The sequence below is a fragment of the Pristiophorus japonicus genome, chromosome 17 (assembly GCF_044704955.1).
Source record: "Pristiophorus japonicus isolate sPriJap1 chromosome 17, sPriJap1.hap1, whole genome shotgun sequence".
In the NCBI taxonomy this organism is placed as follows: Eukaryota; Metazoa; Chordata; class Chondrichthyes; family Pristiophoridae; genus Pristiophorus; species Pristiophorus japonicus.
Genome location: NC_091993.1, coordinates 7650174 through 7666870, shown reverse-complemented (window position 1 = coordinate 7666870; position 16697 = coordinate 7650174). Strand labels below are relative to the sequence as shown.

Here is a 16697-nt window from a genome sequence, read left to right as displayed (position 1 = left end):
TGCATCGCCCAATGAGGAGGCCTGATGCTGGCGGTGTGAGATGCTGGCCGCGCGATTGGCGGGCGGCGGGCTTGGGGGAGCAGCGAATGAGGAGCGGGTTTGGTGGGCGCTGAGGCGGAGAGACCGAGAAGCTGGACACCGGCCGCACTGTGTGCCCCCCGGGGTCTGGCGAGTAGCTCCAGCAGGCCCCGAGGCCCGAGGCCTTGAGGCCTTGTCCTTTGAGCCAGCCATGGTTTGTCTCACCCCGCCCCCTGTGCTGCCAGCGCCTCCCTTCTCTCGGCCACTGGCGGGGGCCTTTGTCTGATGTTTCTGTGGCTCTGCTGTCTCAAGAACAAACTCGCATTTACAATAAATTCCAAGGCCCAGGGCACCCAGATCGCCACCCCCCACATCCCACCCCCCCACATCCCCCCCCACCCACCACCCCCACATCCCCCCTCCCACCCCCCCCCCCACCACCACCCCCCCACCAAAAACTCCTCCTGTGCTTTGAAGTGCAGACTTTTGTTATGTTAGTGTCAGCCTGTGGCTCAGTCTGAGCTGTGGCTTCAAGTCCCACTCCCAGAGACATCAGCACAAAAAACAAAAATCTAGGCCGACACTCCCGGCGCAGTGCTGAGGGAGCGCCGCACTGCCGGAGGCGCCCTCTCTCGCAGCAGACGTCAGACCGAGCCCTTGGTCTGCTCTCTCTCAGGGTGGGCGTAAAAGATCCTGCGGGCACTATTTTGTCAAAAGGGCAGGGGAGCTGTTCCCGGTATCCAGGCCAATATATTTATCTCTCAATCAATTTATCGCCCCCCCCCCCCCCATTATCTGGTCATTATCACATTGCTGTTTGTGTGACCTTGCCGAGTGCAAATTTGGCTGCCGTGCTTCCTACATTACAACAGCGACCACACTTCAAAAAGTATTTCGTTGGCTGTAAAGTGCTTGGCGACGTCCGGTGGTCGCGAAAAGCCTCTGTATCAATGCAAGTCTTTCTTCTGTAAGTAAACAGATTTTATCTCTGTACTTTAGGGCTTTGTTTTGTCTAAATTACCTTGTTTTGAATCACAGTATACATATTTTTTCTTTTTGAGGGTTGGGAGAGAAGAGACGAGACTATAATTGAAAAATATACCATTCCAGTAGCAGGAGGGTCGATAACCAGAGGGCAGAGATGGAAGGCGATTGGTGTGCATCGTTACCCCCGGCAACCAAATTTTAATTTAATTTTATATGTTTTAAAGTTTAATTTGTTTTAATTGCTGGATTTTTAGTGTCCCCCTCCCCTTTTATAGGGAGCACTTGTAAAATATATGGTTTTAATGCCCCCCCCCCAAAAAAAAATCACAAAAACACAAAAAAACAAACAAAGGAACAAAACAAAAGGGGCAGTTAAGTGTCTGGAGTGTCCCCCAGATTGGGGGGCACTTGATCTAATGTGTATTGTGTTCCCCCAAAAAGAGTTGTAAGGCGATTGGCAAAAGAACCAGAGGCGTCATGAGGAAAAAAAAATGATGCAATGAATGGTTAGGATTTGGAATGCAGTGCCTGATGGGATGGGGAATATTGAACTAATAGTCTTCCAAAGGGAATTGGATATACACTTGAAGGAGGAAAAAATGGAGGGTTATGGGAAAGAGCAGGGAAGTGAGGCTAACAAAATTATTCTTCATAAGAGCCGGCATCGACTTGATGGGAAAATGACCACCTTTTCTACTATACTATTCTATTCTGTGATTCCCATGGTAGGATCATGACAAAGGTTAGGGCATTTGGTGTCGGGAAAAATAGCTGAATTGATAGCAAATTGGCTTAAAAATAGAAAGCAGAGAATAGGGATAAAGGGTAGTTATTTGGATTGGACGGATCACTGTTAGTGATTTATGTTAATGATTTGGACTTGGGAGCAAGTAACTCTATCAACATTTACAGATGATACCAAACTAGGGGGGGGGGGTGATGGTACAGCTAAAACTAGAAGAATGCAACATTATACACAAACATTAGCAAACTTGCAGACTGGGCAATTAAGTGGTAAATGAACTTTAACATGGATAAATATGAGGTGATGCATTTTGGTCGGAAAAATAGAAACATCACCTAGACCCTTAGAAAATCAGAAACTGAATGAGGTAGAAGAGCAAATGGATTGAAGGATACAGGTGAACAAATCATTCAAAGCAATATTAGAGGTCAGCAAATAAATTAAAAATTCTAACAAAGCACTAGGATTTATTTCTAGGGTTACAGAATTCAAATGTAGTGAAGTTACATTAAACATGTATAAGTCCAACTTAAGAACATAAGAATTAGGAACAGGAGTAGGCCATCTAGCCCCTCGAGCCTGCTCCGCCATTCAACAAGATCATGGCTGATCTGGCCGTGGACTCAGCTCCACTTACCCGCCCGCTCCCCGTAACCTTTAATTCCCTTATTGGTTAAAAATCTATCTATCTGTGACTTGAATACATTCAATGAGCTAGCCTCAACTGCTTCCTTGGGTAGAGAATTCCACAGATTCACAACCCTCTGGGAGAAGAAATTCCTTCTCAACTCGGTTTTAAATTGGCTCCCCCGTATTTTGAGGCTGTGCCCCCTAGTTCTAGTCTCCCCGACCAGTGGAAACAACCTCTCTGCCTCTATCTTGTCCATCCCTTTCATTATTTTAAATGTTTCTAAAAGATCACCCCTCATCCTTCTGAACTCCAACGAGTAAAGACCCAGTCTACTCAATCTATCATCATAAGGTAAACCCCCTCATCTCCGGAATCAGCCTCGTGAATCGTCTCTGTACCCCCTCCAAAACTAGTATATCCTTCCTTAAGTAAGGTGACCAAAACTGCACGCAGTACTCCAGGTGTGGCCTCACCAATACCCTGTACAGTTTTGGTCTCCAAACTATAAAAAGGACGTGGAACCACTGGAGAAAGTGCAAACAGGATTTACAAGGATGGTACCAGACCTAAGACATTACAGCTATCAGGAAAGATTGAACAGATTGGGGCTTTTTCCTTTAGAAAAGAGAGGGCTGCAATTCGATGGTGAGGGGAATAGATAGGCGTTTCTGCGGACGCAACCGAGACTCCAGGATGGTATGTTGCCTCCCTGGTGCAAGGGTCAAGGATGTCTCGGAGCGGGTGCAGGACATTCTGAAATGGGAGGGAGAACAGCCAGTTGTCGTGGTGCACATTGGTACCAACGACATAGGTAAAAAAAGGGATGAGGTCCTACGAAAAGAATTTAAGGAGCTAGGAGCTAAATTAAAAAGTAGGACCTCAAAAGTAGTAATCTCGGGATTGCTACCAGTGCCACATGCTAGTCAGAGCAGGAATCGCAGGATAGCGCAGATGAATACATGGCTTGAGCAGTGGTGCAGCAGGGAGGGATTCAAATTCTTGGGGCATTGGAACCGGTTCTGGGGGAGGTGGGACCAGTACAAACCGGACGGTCTGCACCTGGGCAGGTCCGGAACCAATGTCCTAGGGGGAGTGTTTGCTAGTGCTGTTGGGGAGGAGTTAAACTAATATTGCAGGGGGATGGGAACCAATGCAGGGAGACAGAGGGAGACAAAAAGGAGGCAAAAGCAAAAGACAGAAAGGAGATGAGGAAAAGTGGAGGGCAGAGAAACCCAAGGCAAAGAACAAAAAGGGCCACTGTACAGCAAAATTCTAAAAGGACAAAGGGTGTTAAAAAAAACAAGCCTGAAGGCTTTGTGTCTTAATGCAAGGAGTATCCGCAATAAGGTGGATGAATTAATTGTGCAAATAGATGTTAACAAATATGATGTGATTGGGATTACGGAGACGTGGCTCCAGGATGATCAGGGCTGGGAACTCAACATCCAGGGGTATTCAACATTCAGGAAGGATAGAATAAAAGGAAAAGGAGGTGGGGTAGCATTACTGGTTAAAGAGGAGATTAATGCAATAGTTAGGAAAGACATTAGCTTGGATGATGTGGAATCTATATGGGTGGAGCTGCAGAACACTAAAGGGCAAAAATCGTTAGTGGGAGTTGTGTACAGACCTCCAAACAGTAGTAGTGATGTTGGGGAGGGCATCAAACAGGAAATTAGGAGTGCATGCAATAAAGGTACAGCAGTTATAATGGGTGACTTTAATATGCACATAGATTGGGCTAGCCAAACTGGAAGCAATACGGTGGAGGAGGATTTCCTGGAATGCATAAGGGATGGTTTTCTAGACCAATATGTCGAGGAACCAACTAGGGGGGAGGCCATCTTAGACTGGGTGTTGTGTAATGAGAGAGGATTAATTAGCAATCTCATTGTGCGAGGCCCCTTGGGGAAGAGTGACCATAATATGGTGGAATTCTGCATTAGGATGGAGAATGAAACAGTTAATTCAGAGACCATGGTCCAGAACTTAAAGAAGGGTAACTTTGAAGGTATGAGGCATGAATTGGCTAAGATAGATTGGCTAATGATACTTAAGGGGTTGACTGTGGATGGGCAATGGCAGACATTTAGAGAACGCATGGATGAATTACAACAATTGTACATTCCTGTCTGGCGTAAAAATAAAAAAGGGAAGGTGGCTCAACCGTGGCTATCAAGGGAAATCAGGGATAGTATTAAAGCCAAGGAAGTGGCATACAAATTGGCCAGAAATAGCAGCGAACCTGAGGACTGGGAGAAATTTAGAACTCAGCAGAGGAGGACAAAGGGTTTGATTAGGGCAGGGAAAATGGAGTACGAGAAGAAGCTTGCAGGGAACATTAAGGCGGATTGCAAAAGTTTCTATAGGTATGTAAAGAGAAAGAGGTTAGTAAAGACAAACGTAGGTCCCCTGCAGTCAGAATCAGGGGAAGTCATAACGGGGAACAAAGAAATGGCAGACCAATTGAACAAGTACTTTGGTTCAGTATTCACTAAGGAGGACACAAACAACCTTCCGGATATAAAAGTGGTCAGAGGGTCTATTAAAGAGGAGGAACTGAGGGAAATCTTTATTAGTCGGGAAATTGTGTTGGGGAAATTGATGGGATTGAAGGCCGATAAATCCCCAGGGCCTGATGGACTGCATCCCAGAGTACTTAAGGAGGTGGCCTTGGAAATAGCGGATGCATTGACAGTCATTTTCCAACATTCCATTGACTCTGGATCAGTTCCTATCGAGTGGAGGGTAGCCAATGTAACCCCACTTTTTAAAAAAGGAGGGAGAGAGAAAGCAGGGAATTATAGACCGGTCAGCCTGACCTCAGTAGTGGGTAAAATGATGGAATCAATTATTAAGGATGTCATAGCAGCGCATTTGGAAAATGGTGACATGATAGGTCCAAGTCAGCATGGATTTGTAAAAGGGAGATCATGCTTGACAAATCTTCTGGAATTTTTTGAGGATGTTTCCAATAAAGTGGACAAAGGAGTACCAGTTGATGTGGTATATTTGGACTTTCAGAAAGCTTTCGACAAGGTCCCACACAGGAGATTAATGTGCAAAGTTAAAGCACATGGGATTGGGGGTAGTGTGCTGACGTGGATTGAGAACTGGTTGTCAGACAGGAAGCAAAGAGTAGGAGTAAATGGGTACTTTTCGGAATGGCAGGCAGTGACTAGTGGGGTACCGCAGGGTTCTGTGCTGGGGCCCCAGCTGTTTACATTATACATTAATGATTTAGACGAAGGGATTAAATGTAGTATCTCCAAATTTGCGGATGACACTAAGTTGGGTGGCAGTGTGAGCTGCGAGGAGGATGCTATGAGGCTACAGAGTGACTTGGATAGGTTAGGTGAGTGGGCAAATGCGTGGCAGATGAAGTATAATGTGGATAAATGTGAGGTTATCCACTTTGGTGGTAAAAACAGAGAGACAGACTATTATCTGAATGGTGACAGATTAGGAAAAGGGAAGGTGCAACGAGACCTGGGTGTCATGGTACATCAGTCATTGAAGGTTGGCATGCAGGTACAGCAGGCGGTTAAGAAAGCAAATGGCATGTTGGCCTTCATAGCGAGGGGATTTGAGTACAGGGGCAGGGAGGTGTTGCTACAGTTGTACAGGGCCTTGGTGAGGCCACACCTGGAGTATTGTGTACAGTTTTGGTCTCCTAACTTGAGGAAGGACATACTTGCTGTTGAGGGAGTGCAGCGAAGATTCACCAGACTGATTCCCGGGATGGTGGGACTGACCTATCAAGAAAGACTGAATCAACTGGGCTTGTATTCACTGGAGTTCAGAAGAGTGAGAGGGGACCTCATAGAAACGTTTAAAATTCTGACGGGTTTGGACAGGTTGGATGCAGGAAGAATGTTCCCAATGTTGGGGAAGTCCAGAACCAGGGGACACAGTCTTAAGGATAAGGGGTAAGCCATTTAGGACCGAGATGAGGAGAAACTTCTTCACCCAGAGAGTGGTGAACCTGTGGAATTCTCTACCACAGGAAGTAGTTGAGGCCAATTCACTAAATATATTCAAAAGGGAGTTAGATGAAGTCCTTAGTACTCGGGGGATCAAGGGGTATGGCGTGAAAGCAGGAAGTGGGTACTGAAGTTTCATGTTCAGCCATGAACTCGTTGAATGGCGGTGCAGGCTAGAAGGGCTGAATGGCCTGCTCCTGCACCTATTTTCTATGTTTCTATGTTTCTAATTCAGGTGCGCCAACCATGAGTTTTTAGCTGTTACTGACCGCTGGAACTCTTGGTACGGTAAGTAGATCCATTTTCAAGACTTTGAATTTTTTTTCCAAGTCCTATAGGAAATGGATTATTATGAGGGCGGGCTTTAGACTCGAGGCCAGGCTGATTGGCTGAGAATGGGTCGGAAGGCCCACCCACCGCTGTCAATCAGCGTGGTGTCGTCACCACGCTCCCCTCCGTTAAAGGGGAGAAGTTCGACCATTTTTTAATTTTGGCCTCTGGGCCACCAGGGGGCGCAAGTCGGCCGGCAAAAAGTCTTGCGCCAAGGCAGTGGGCCCTCCCCTTTAAGGGCAGTCGCGCAAGTAAGTATTTTTATTGTTTTTTATTAATTTTATTGGCAGTGATACCACTTGGGCGGTATGGGGTCCAGGCCGAAAAATTCCAGAACTGAATTTCGGCCTGTTGACCCCAAAGTAGCGGCCATTCGATTTTTAGGAATGGCTGCCACTAACAGGTCTCTTTGAGACCCTGAATTTCGTCCCCGAGAAGATTTAAGAGCGACCTGGTAGAGGTCTTTAAAATTGTGAATGGGTTGGACAAGGTAGATGTGGAGAGAATGTTTCCATTTGTGGAAGAATCCAAAACTGGTGGCCCTAAATATAAGATAGTTACTAATAAATCCAATCGGGAATTCATGAGAAATTTATTTAGAATCACAGAAATATACAGCACAGAAGGAGGCCATTCGACTCATTGTGTCTGCGCTGGTTGAAAAGAGCTATCCAGCCTAATCCCACTTTCTGTCTCTTGGTCCGTAGCACTTCAAGTGCATATCCAAGTACTTTTTAAATGTGATGAAGATTTCTGCCTCTACCACCCTTTCAGGCAGTGTGTTCCAGACCCCCCCCCCACTGCCCTCTGGGTGAAAACAATTATCCTCAACTCCCCTCTAATCCTTCTACCTATTACTTTAATTCTATTTACCCAGAGTGATTAGAATGTGGAACTCGCTACCATAGGAAGTAGTTGAGGCAATACCTTGGATGCTTTCAAAAGGAAACTGGATGGGTACACGAGAGAAAAAGGAATAGAAAGATATGCTGAAAGGCTGACATGAGGCAGACAGAATGGGTGGAGAGTCGTGTGGAGTATAAACGCCACCTCCGACTAGTTGGGCCAAATGGCTTGGTTATGTGCTGTATATTCTACATCATCTATTTCCTTCCACCCTGCTTGAACAAAGCTGCCTGATTGAAAGCTGCCGTATGCCCTAAAATTACACCTCCTGCCTGTATAGGAAAGGTTATGAAGTTAATGGCTGGGAGTTTGCACGCAGATACACCCGTAATCAGGGCGCAAACCAATTACATGGGTTAAAAGATCGCAGAATTTTGTGTCGAAAATAGTTACTCGTAACGACAATACACCCAAGTTTCTTTGATCTTTTATGTCTCCATCAAACCCTCCATCTGAATGAATCTCTGCCCACAAACCTGGCCACGCCTCCAACTTTCAAATGTGTGTATTTTCCAATTTCACGTGTTCGGGGAATCCCAACATTGTGACCAGTTTTTCAGGCACAGCAGGAAACAGATATTTTTCTGGTCTTTTCATTGCAATTTTTTGAGTGTTTCACAAAAATGTATCCTGACTGAGCCTGCTCTTTATTTTCTGTTTCATTTAATGCATCTTTATGGCATAAGTAGAAGTCGCATTCAAAATTGGAAGGCTTCCCCAATTGCAGGTTTTTGAAAATGCTGGGATCGAGTAGAATCGGGAAATTGCGTCCAAAATGGGCTTCAAATTACGGTGGTTGGATTATTGTTTATGTTACTGCTAAAATTGCTATTGCGGGAGTTCTTGCTATTGAGGGAGTACAGCGAAGGTTTACCAGACTGATTCCCGGGATGGCAGGACTGGCATATGAGGAGAGACTGGATCAACTGGACTTGTATCCACTGGAGTTTAGAAGAATGAGAGGGGATCTCATAGAAACATATACAATTCTGACGGGATTGGACAAGCTAGATGCAGGAAGCATGTTCCCGATGTTGGGGAAGTCCAGAACCAGGGGTCACAGTCTAAGAATAAGGGGTAAGCCATTTAGGACTGAGATGAGGAGAAGCGTCTTCACTCAGAGTGGTTAACCTGTGGAATTCTCTACCGCAGAAAGTTGTTGAGGCCAGTTCGTTAGATATATTCAAAAGGGAGTTAGATATGGCCCTTATGGCCAAAGGGATCAAGGGGTATGGAGAGAAAGCAGGAAAGGGGTACTGAAGTTGACTGATTAGCCATGATCTTATTGAATGGCGGTGCAGGCTCGAAGGGCCGAATGGCCTACTCCTTCACCTATGTTCTATGTTTCTAATTCATTGGCACAATCGGAACCATAAAATCTTCCATGACCCAGCCAATTGGGCAGCCTAATGGACGTAATTGTTTGTTTTTTTTCTTTCTTTAAAAAGTATTCCTTGATGTATTTAAGATTAGTAACCTGGTTCAATTTTTATTAATTCAGCTGATAATGGATTTATCACCAAAAATATGCATTTTTAATAAGGTGTCCGGTCTGCGAAACCTGTGAGTAACCTGATTTAAAATGACTTAAAAAAAACTAGACTGAGCTGTTTTATTGGTGTACACTAGTCAGATTATTAGTAAATTAGAATATTGTTTGATTTGAAAAAAACCTTTAAAACTGGTGCCCGTGCGCCTAAGCACATGAGCGCAGTTTGAAGAGCCTTCACGAATCAGCACAATTGGCAGAATCTTGTCACTTCAACCTGGGGTGTGTGGCCAGTTTTGTCGGCGGGGCCTAATCTGAGCAGATTGAATCTTGAACCAGTTTAAAAGTATTGTGTTCCTAACACAGATGAGGCTGCACACAGGGAGGTTAAAGTAACAGTGACCTCAGTCTTTAATAAGACACCCCAGAGTGAGGAACAGGCCTTAGGGGCCGGCTTAGATACAGTGCTCCCAAGGGATGCTGGGATCCCTTGGGACGACAGGGGATGCTCTCCCTGGTGGCGGAACATGGGAATGCATGCTTTACAGATACACAACAAAAAGATCCTGGAAAACCTAAACGCAAGATGTTTTGGGCATAACTTAAGTTTAAAATTCCCCGATTTTTCTTTTGCACTGATACTACACGTGGAAACTCTACCTCTCTAATCCTGATGTGCATGAATGACAGTTAAAACTTAAATTGTAAGACTAAAAGATGAAATATACTGTCATGGGTTCATTATTTCTTCGGGCCTCGATTTGTTTAAGCTGATACATGCCAATTTAGACCCATTTTCAATTTGGGCATATTCTAATACGATTGGAGGATACTTGGAGATAACATGACATCGGCAAAATGAGGTCACCATTGGGTGTATTTTCGGTTTTAATTTCCGGGTTATAATAAAGGTGGAACTCCCTCAATAAATGATGTTGGAAAGATAAAACTTTGCAGCATAGAACCTGTCGCTGATAGCGGGTCTAGTTCATGTATGGATAATCTCTCTTCTCGTTTCTTGGATTTCTGCCAGTCATTAAGCTAAAATGAGGTTCAGGCACTTCCAGCATTTTACAGCAACATGATTCATGTTTTATCACCAGTTTAATTGAATAAAAATACGACATAAAATGACTTGCGCTACACAAGGCATAACATAGCTGTTCTAAACATGGTTGCTCTAGCAATATAAAGCAGGGATTGGATAACATAAGAACATCAGAAATAGGAGCAGGAGTAGACCATTTGACCGTGAGCCTGCTCGGCCATTCAATGAGATCATGGCTGATCTTGGCAAAAAAAATTGTTTATTGTGCCCTTTGGATAATATTTCCTGTAAATTTTTGCCAATTTTATTTTGTCATTTTATTTTGGTGCTGAATTATAAAGGGATTTTTTTCCTTTTGGCTAACCTCGGGCTGTATTATCTTTTAAAGGAACCATGGATCTTTGACGTTGTGACAGCTGTTTAAAACAGTTCGATCATGAACACCGAACTTTGGAAAACTATCTGGATGGCCAAGCAGGAGAAGCATAAAAATCTCTTTCTGAATTATAGGAACTTAGCCAATTTTCCTCATGAGTTACTGAAAGACGGTGGCTCACATCACTTGGAACATCTCTATATGAAGATGAATTCATTAACAACACTGGTATGTTTAGTATTTCGTGCTCTTAGTTGCTTTATATTAAAGACAAATTGTCCAGTTGTTTCAAAAGCTTAGGTGCAAGTTTCAGGTGGTTTTGTGTGTGAACCAAGCTTAATTAGATTGGGTAGCAAACACATACATTTTAAATTGGAGCTGGGTCATCTAAATTAAAAAGTTCCAGGTTTGACTCGCAGCCTGTGCTGAGATAGCTGATTTCATACAGGGCAGTGTTAGGGATACTAAAAAACAGGCCAGGGATCCCATTCCTGATTGCTTCTATTGCTGGAAGGTTGCTTGTGTCAATGTCGGGTGAGGACGTGAAGGGGGATGCCTTGTCCCCCTGCAGTTGAGAAACTATTGACACTGTTTAGACTCCCATGTGAGTAATGTTCCCTTGGACAAGGTTTCAGACTGTGACTGGCACCAGCAAAGAGTTTAGGAAGGGGAGGGACAAAAATTGGCGAGGGAGAAAAATTGAAAGTAATTCTGCAATTTTTAAAAAAGTTACTGCACATGTGACTAAATCCAGTTGAAACTATTCTATAATGCAAGGGTATAAATTTTTGCAGCTGAGCCTGTCGTCTCATTTTGTACTGTTTCTGGTTATACTGTGAACCATTCAATTCAGTGGGAGCTGTTAACCAATTACTTCAGCCTTGGAGAAATAGTTAAGAGGTGTTAGTAATAAAAACAGAAAGTGCTGGAAATACTCAGGGTGATGCAACATCTGTGGAGAGAGAAACAGCGTTAATGTTTCAGGTCGATGACCTTTTGTCAGAAATGGGTTCTGACGAAAGGTCATCGACCTGATACGTTAACTCTCTTTCTCTCTCTCTCCACAGATCCTGCCTGACCTGCTGAACATTTCCAGCACTTTCTGTTTCTAGTTCAGATTTCCAGCATCCGCAGTATTTTGCTTTTGTAAAAGTTGTTAGAAACATAGAAAATAGGTGCAGGAGTAGGCCATTCGGCCCTTCGAGCCTGCACCACCATTCAATAAGATCATGGCTGATGATTCAACCTCAGTACCCCTTTCCTGCTTTCTCTCCATACCCCTTGATCCCTTTAGCCGTAAGGGCTACATCTAACTCCCTTTTGAATCTATCCAATGAACTGGCATCAACAACTCTGCGGCAGGGAATTCCACAGGTTAACAACTCTGAGTGAAGAAGTTTCTCCTCAACTCAGTCCTAACTGGCCTACCCTTATCCTAAGACTGTGTCCCCTGGTTCTGGACTTTCCCAACATCGGGAACATTCTACCCGCATCGAACTTGTCCCGTCGCGTCAGAATCTTATATGTTTCTGTGAGATTCCCTCTCATCTTTCTAAACTACAATGTATAAAGGCCCAGTTGATTCAGTCTCTCCTCATATGTCAGTCCAGCCATCCCGGGAATCAGTCTGGTGAACCTTTGCTGCACTCCCTCAATAGCAAGAACGTCCTTCCTCAGATTAGGAGACCAAAACTGAACACACTATTCCAGGTGAGGCCTCACTAAGGCCCTGTACAACTGCAGTAAGTCCTCCCTGCTCCTATACTCAAATCCCCTAGCTATGAAGGCCAACATACCATTTGCCGCCTTCACCGCCTGCTGTACCTGTATGCCAGCTTTCAATGACTGATGAACCAGGACAGCCAGGTCTCGTTGCACCTCCCCTTTTCCTAATCTGCCGCCATTCAGATACTATTCTGTCTTCGCGTTTTTGCCCCCAAAGTGGATAACCTCACATTTATCCACATTATACTGCATCTGCCATGCACTTGCCCACTCACCTAACCTGTCCAAGTCACCCTGCAGCCTCTTAGCGTCCCCTTCACAATTCAGACTGCCACCCAGTTTAGGGTCATCTGCAAACTTGGAGATATTACACTCAATTCCTTCATCTGAATCATTGATGTAGATTGTAAAGAGCTGAGGTTCCAGCACTGAGCCCTGCAGCACTCCACTAATCACTGCCTACCATTCTGAAAAGGACCCGTTTATCCCGACTCTCTGCTTCCTGTCTGCCAACCAGTTCTCTATCCACGTCAGTATATTACTCCCAATACCATGTGCTTTGATTTTGCACACCAATCTCTTGTCAAAAGCCTTTTGAAAGTCCAAATACACCACATCCACTGGTTCTCCCTTGTCCACTCTACGAGTTACATTCTCAAAAAATTCCAGAAGATTTGTCAAGCATGATTTCCCCTTCATAAATCCATGTTGACTTGGACTGATCCTGTCACTGTTTTCCAAATGCGCTGCTATTTCATCCTTAATAAATTGATTCCAACATTTTCCCCACTACTGATGTCAGGCTAACTGATCTATAATTACCCGCTTTCTCTCTCCCTCCCTTTTTAAAAAGTGGTGTTACATTAGCTACCCTCCAGTCCATAGGAACTGATCCAGAGTCGATAGACTGTTGGAAAATGATCACCAATGCATCCACTATTTCTAGGGCCACTTTCTTAAGTACTCTGGGATGCAGACTATCAGGCCCCGGGGATTTATCGGCCTTCAATCCCATCAATTTCCCTAACACAATTTCCCGCCGAATAAGGATATCCTTCAGTTCATCCTTTTCACTAGACCCTCGGTCCCCTAGTACTTCCGGAAGGTTATTTGTGTCTTCCTTCGTGAAGTCATAACCAAAGTATTTGTTCAATTGGTTTGCCATTTCTTTGTTCTCCATTATAAATTCACCTGAATCCGACTGCAAGGGACCTACGTTTGTCTTCACTAATCTTTTTCTCTTCACATATCTATAAAAGCTTTTGCAGTCAGTTTTTATGTTCCTGGCAAGCTTCTTCTTGTACTCTATTTTCCCCCTCTTAATTAAACCCTTTGTCCTCCAATGCTGAATTCTAAATTTCTCCCAGTCCTCAGGTCTGCTGCTTTTTCTGCCCAATTTATATGCCTCTTCCTTGGATTTAACACTCTTTTTAATTTCCCTTGTTAGCCATGGTTGAGCCACCTTCCCTGTTTTATTTTTACTCCAGACAGGGATGTACAATTGCTGAAGTTCATCCATGTGATCTTTAAATGTTTGCCATTGCCGATCCACCGTAAACCCTTTAAGTATCATTTGCCAGTCTATTCTAGCCAATTCACGCCTCAAACCATCGAAGTTACCTTTCCTTAAGTTCAGGACCCTAGTTTCTGAATTAATTGTCACTCTCCATCTTAATAAAGAATTCTACCATGTTATGGTCACTCTTCCCAAGGGGCTTCGCATAACAAGATTGCTAATTAGTTCTTTCTCATTACACATCACCCAGTCTAGGATGGCCAGCTCCCTGGTTGGTACCTCGACATATTGGTCTAGAAAACCATCCCTAATACACTCCAGGAAATCCTCCTCCACCGCATTGCTACCAGTTTGGTTAGCCCAATCAATATGTAGATTGAAGTCACCCATGATAACTGCTGTACCTTTATTGCATGCATCCCTAATTTCTTGTTTGATGCTGTCCCCAACCTTACTACTATTGTTTGGTGGTCTGTACACAACTCCCACTAACGTTTTCTGCCCTTTGGTATTCCGTAGCTCCACCCATACCGATTCCACATCATCCAAGTTAATATCCTTTCTTACTATTGCATTAATTTCCTCTTTAACCAGCAATGCCATCCAGCCTCCTTTTCCTTTCTGTCTATTCTTCCTAAATATTGAATACCCCTGGATGTTGAGTTCCCAGCCTTGGTCACCCTGGAGCCACGTCTCCGTGATGCCAATGACATCATACTCATTAACTGCTATCTGCGCAGTTAATTCATCCACCTTATTACGAATACTCCTCGCATTGAGGCACGGAGCCTTCAGGCTTGTCTTTCTAACACATTTTGCCCCTTTAGAATTTTGCTGTAATGTGGCCCTTTTTGGTTTTAGCCTTAGGTTTCTCTGCCCTCCACTTTTCTTTTCTTTCTATCTTTTGCTTCTGCCCCCATTCTACTTCCCTCTGTCTCCCTGCATAGGTTCCCATCCCCCTGCCATATTTGTTTAACTCCTCTCCAACAGCACTAGCAAACACTCCCCCCCCCCCCCCCCCCCCCCCCCCCCCCCTTAGGACATTGGTTCTGGTCCTGCCCAGTATTTGAGTTTGAGCATTTTGCTCTCGTTAACAGGTGACACTGCTATGTTACACTAAAGAGCAGAGAGGAACAAATTGCCAGTGAAACATTGTGTCTTGTGGAAACGCTTTAACCTTCGACGGCACAGGCAGATTGTATTGTAGAGCAGTTTACTTTGTTCTGCAGGGCTGTATCCTGGAACCAAAACTTAGCTTGTTCAGTAATCAGATCTCTCTTACTGCATTACATGATTTGGTTGGTTGTGTTCTGCAGTCATGCCTTGTACTGAAAATGTTTTAGTAAATTCAGTTTTATATTTTATAAAACTGTAACTGCTATCAAAAGCTCAGTACCCACAAGCTGAAAGCATTAAAAATTAAGTGCAACTTTTTACTATTTTCAGCCGGAAAACCTCGGGCAGAAACTTCCAAATCTTATTGAATTGTGAGTATTTTACAAACTGCTTTGTTCACATTGATGTTTTGCGTGTCTTGTTTGTCACCATTAAGAAGACAATTTACACTTTATGGGCTCAAAATTGGCCAGGAGTTGCTCTCTTTTTTTTTTTGGAGCAACTTGATTTTTCTGGATTATCTTCAAAATCCACATTTTGCACATTCAGTTTGCGCCAGTGTAAGTGAGTTTGATAGGATTTTTTTTAGTTTCTTTTTTTTCCCCAAAAGGGGGCGTTTCCAGCCACCTATGCCCATTTTGGCCATTTAGGCCACTTTGGCCAGCTAATAGTTACTCCAAACTAACTTGGGCCAGTTTATGTGGCCACTTGTGAAAACCCTTGCGGAGAGTTAAGAAATCAGTGCAGGTAGGTACATCGGAGGCCAGCAGAACTTAATGACTTGACTAAAGAATGTGAATAGGATCAAACCGCTATACCGGACATCATATGACAAACATAGAAACATAGAAACATAGAAAATAGGTGCAGGAGTAGGCCATTCGGCCCTTCTAGCCTGCATCGCCATTCAATGAGTTCATGGCTGAACATTCAACTTCAGTACCCCATTCCTGCTTTCTCGCCATAGCCGTTGATCCCCCTAGTAGTAAGGACCTCATCTAACTCCTTTTTGAATATATTTAGTGAATTGGCCTCAACAACTTTCTGTGGTAGAGAATTCCACAGGTTCACCACTCTCTGGGTGAAGAAGTTCCTCCGCATCTCGGTCCTAAATGGCTTACCCCTTATCCTTAGACTGTGACCTCTGGTTCTGGACTTCCCCAACATTGGGAACATTCTTCCTGCATCTAACCTGTCTAACCCCGTCAGAATTTTAAATGTTTCTATGAGGTCCCCTCTCATTCTTCTGAACTCCAGTGAATACAAGCCCAGTTGATCCAGTCTTTCTTGATAGATCAGTCCTGCCATCCCGGGAATCAGTCTGGTGAACCTTCGCTGCACTCCCTCAATAGCAAGAATGTCCTTCCTCAAGTTAGGAGACCAAAACTGTACACAATACTCCAGGTGTGGCCTCACCAATGCCCTGTACAACTGTAGCAACACCTCCCTGCCCCTGTACTCAAATCCCCTTGCTATGAAGGCCAACATGCCATTTGCTTTCTTAACCGCCTGCTGCACCTGCATGCCAACCTTCAATGACTGATGTACCATGACACCCAGGTCTCTTTGCACCTCCCCTTTTCCTAATCTGTCACCATTCAGATAATAGTCTGTCTCTCTGTTTTTACCACCAAAGTGGATAACCTCACATTTATCCACATTATACTTCATCTGCCATGCATTTGCCCACTCCTAACCTATCCAAGTCGCTCTGCAGCCTCACAGCATCCTCCTCGCAGCTCACACTGCCACCCAACTTAGTGTCATCCGCAAATTTGGAGATACTACATTTAATCCCCTCATCTAAATCATTAATGTACAGTGTAA

The 16697-nt window shown here is 44.2% G+C and overlaps 1 protein-coding gene across 3 annotated transcripts in view; it reads left to right on the top strand.

Moving 5' to 3' along the window:
- The window catches only part of lrrc28 (leucine rich repeat containing 28), a 129578-nt gene that overhangs the window by 22064 nt on the left and 90817 nt on the right, over window positions 1-16697 (top strand). For 2 of the 3 annotated variants that reach the window (XM_070858318.1, XM_070858320.1), the window contains exons 1-3: window positions 469-985; window positions 10526-10741; window positions 15201-15241. In XM_070858318.1, coding sequence (XP_070714419.1) covers window positions 10574-10741; window positions 15201-15241 — 209 coding nt within the window. In that variant the 5' untranslated portion in view covers window positions 469-985; window positions 10526-10573. Of the gene's footprint in view, window positions 1-468; window positions 986-10525; window positions 10742-15200; window positions 15242-16697 lie in introns of those variants that run through there. The other variant, XM_070858319.1, reaches the window with a different exon arrangement.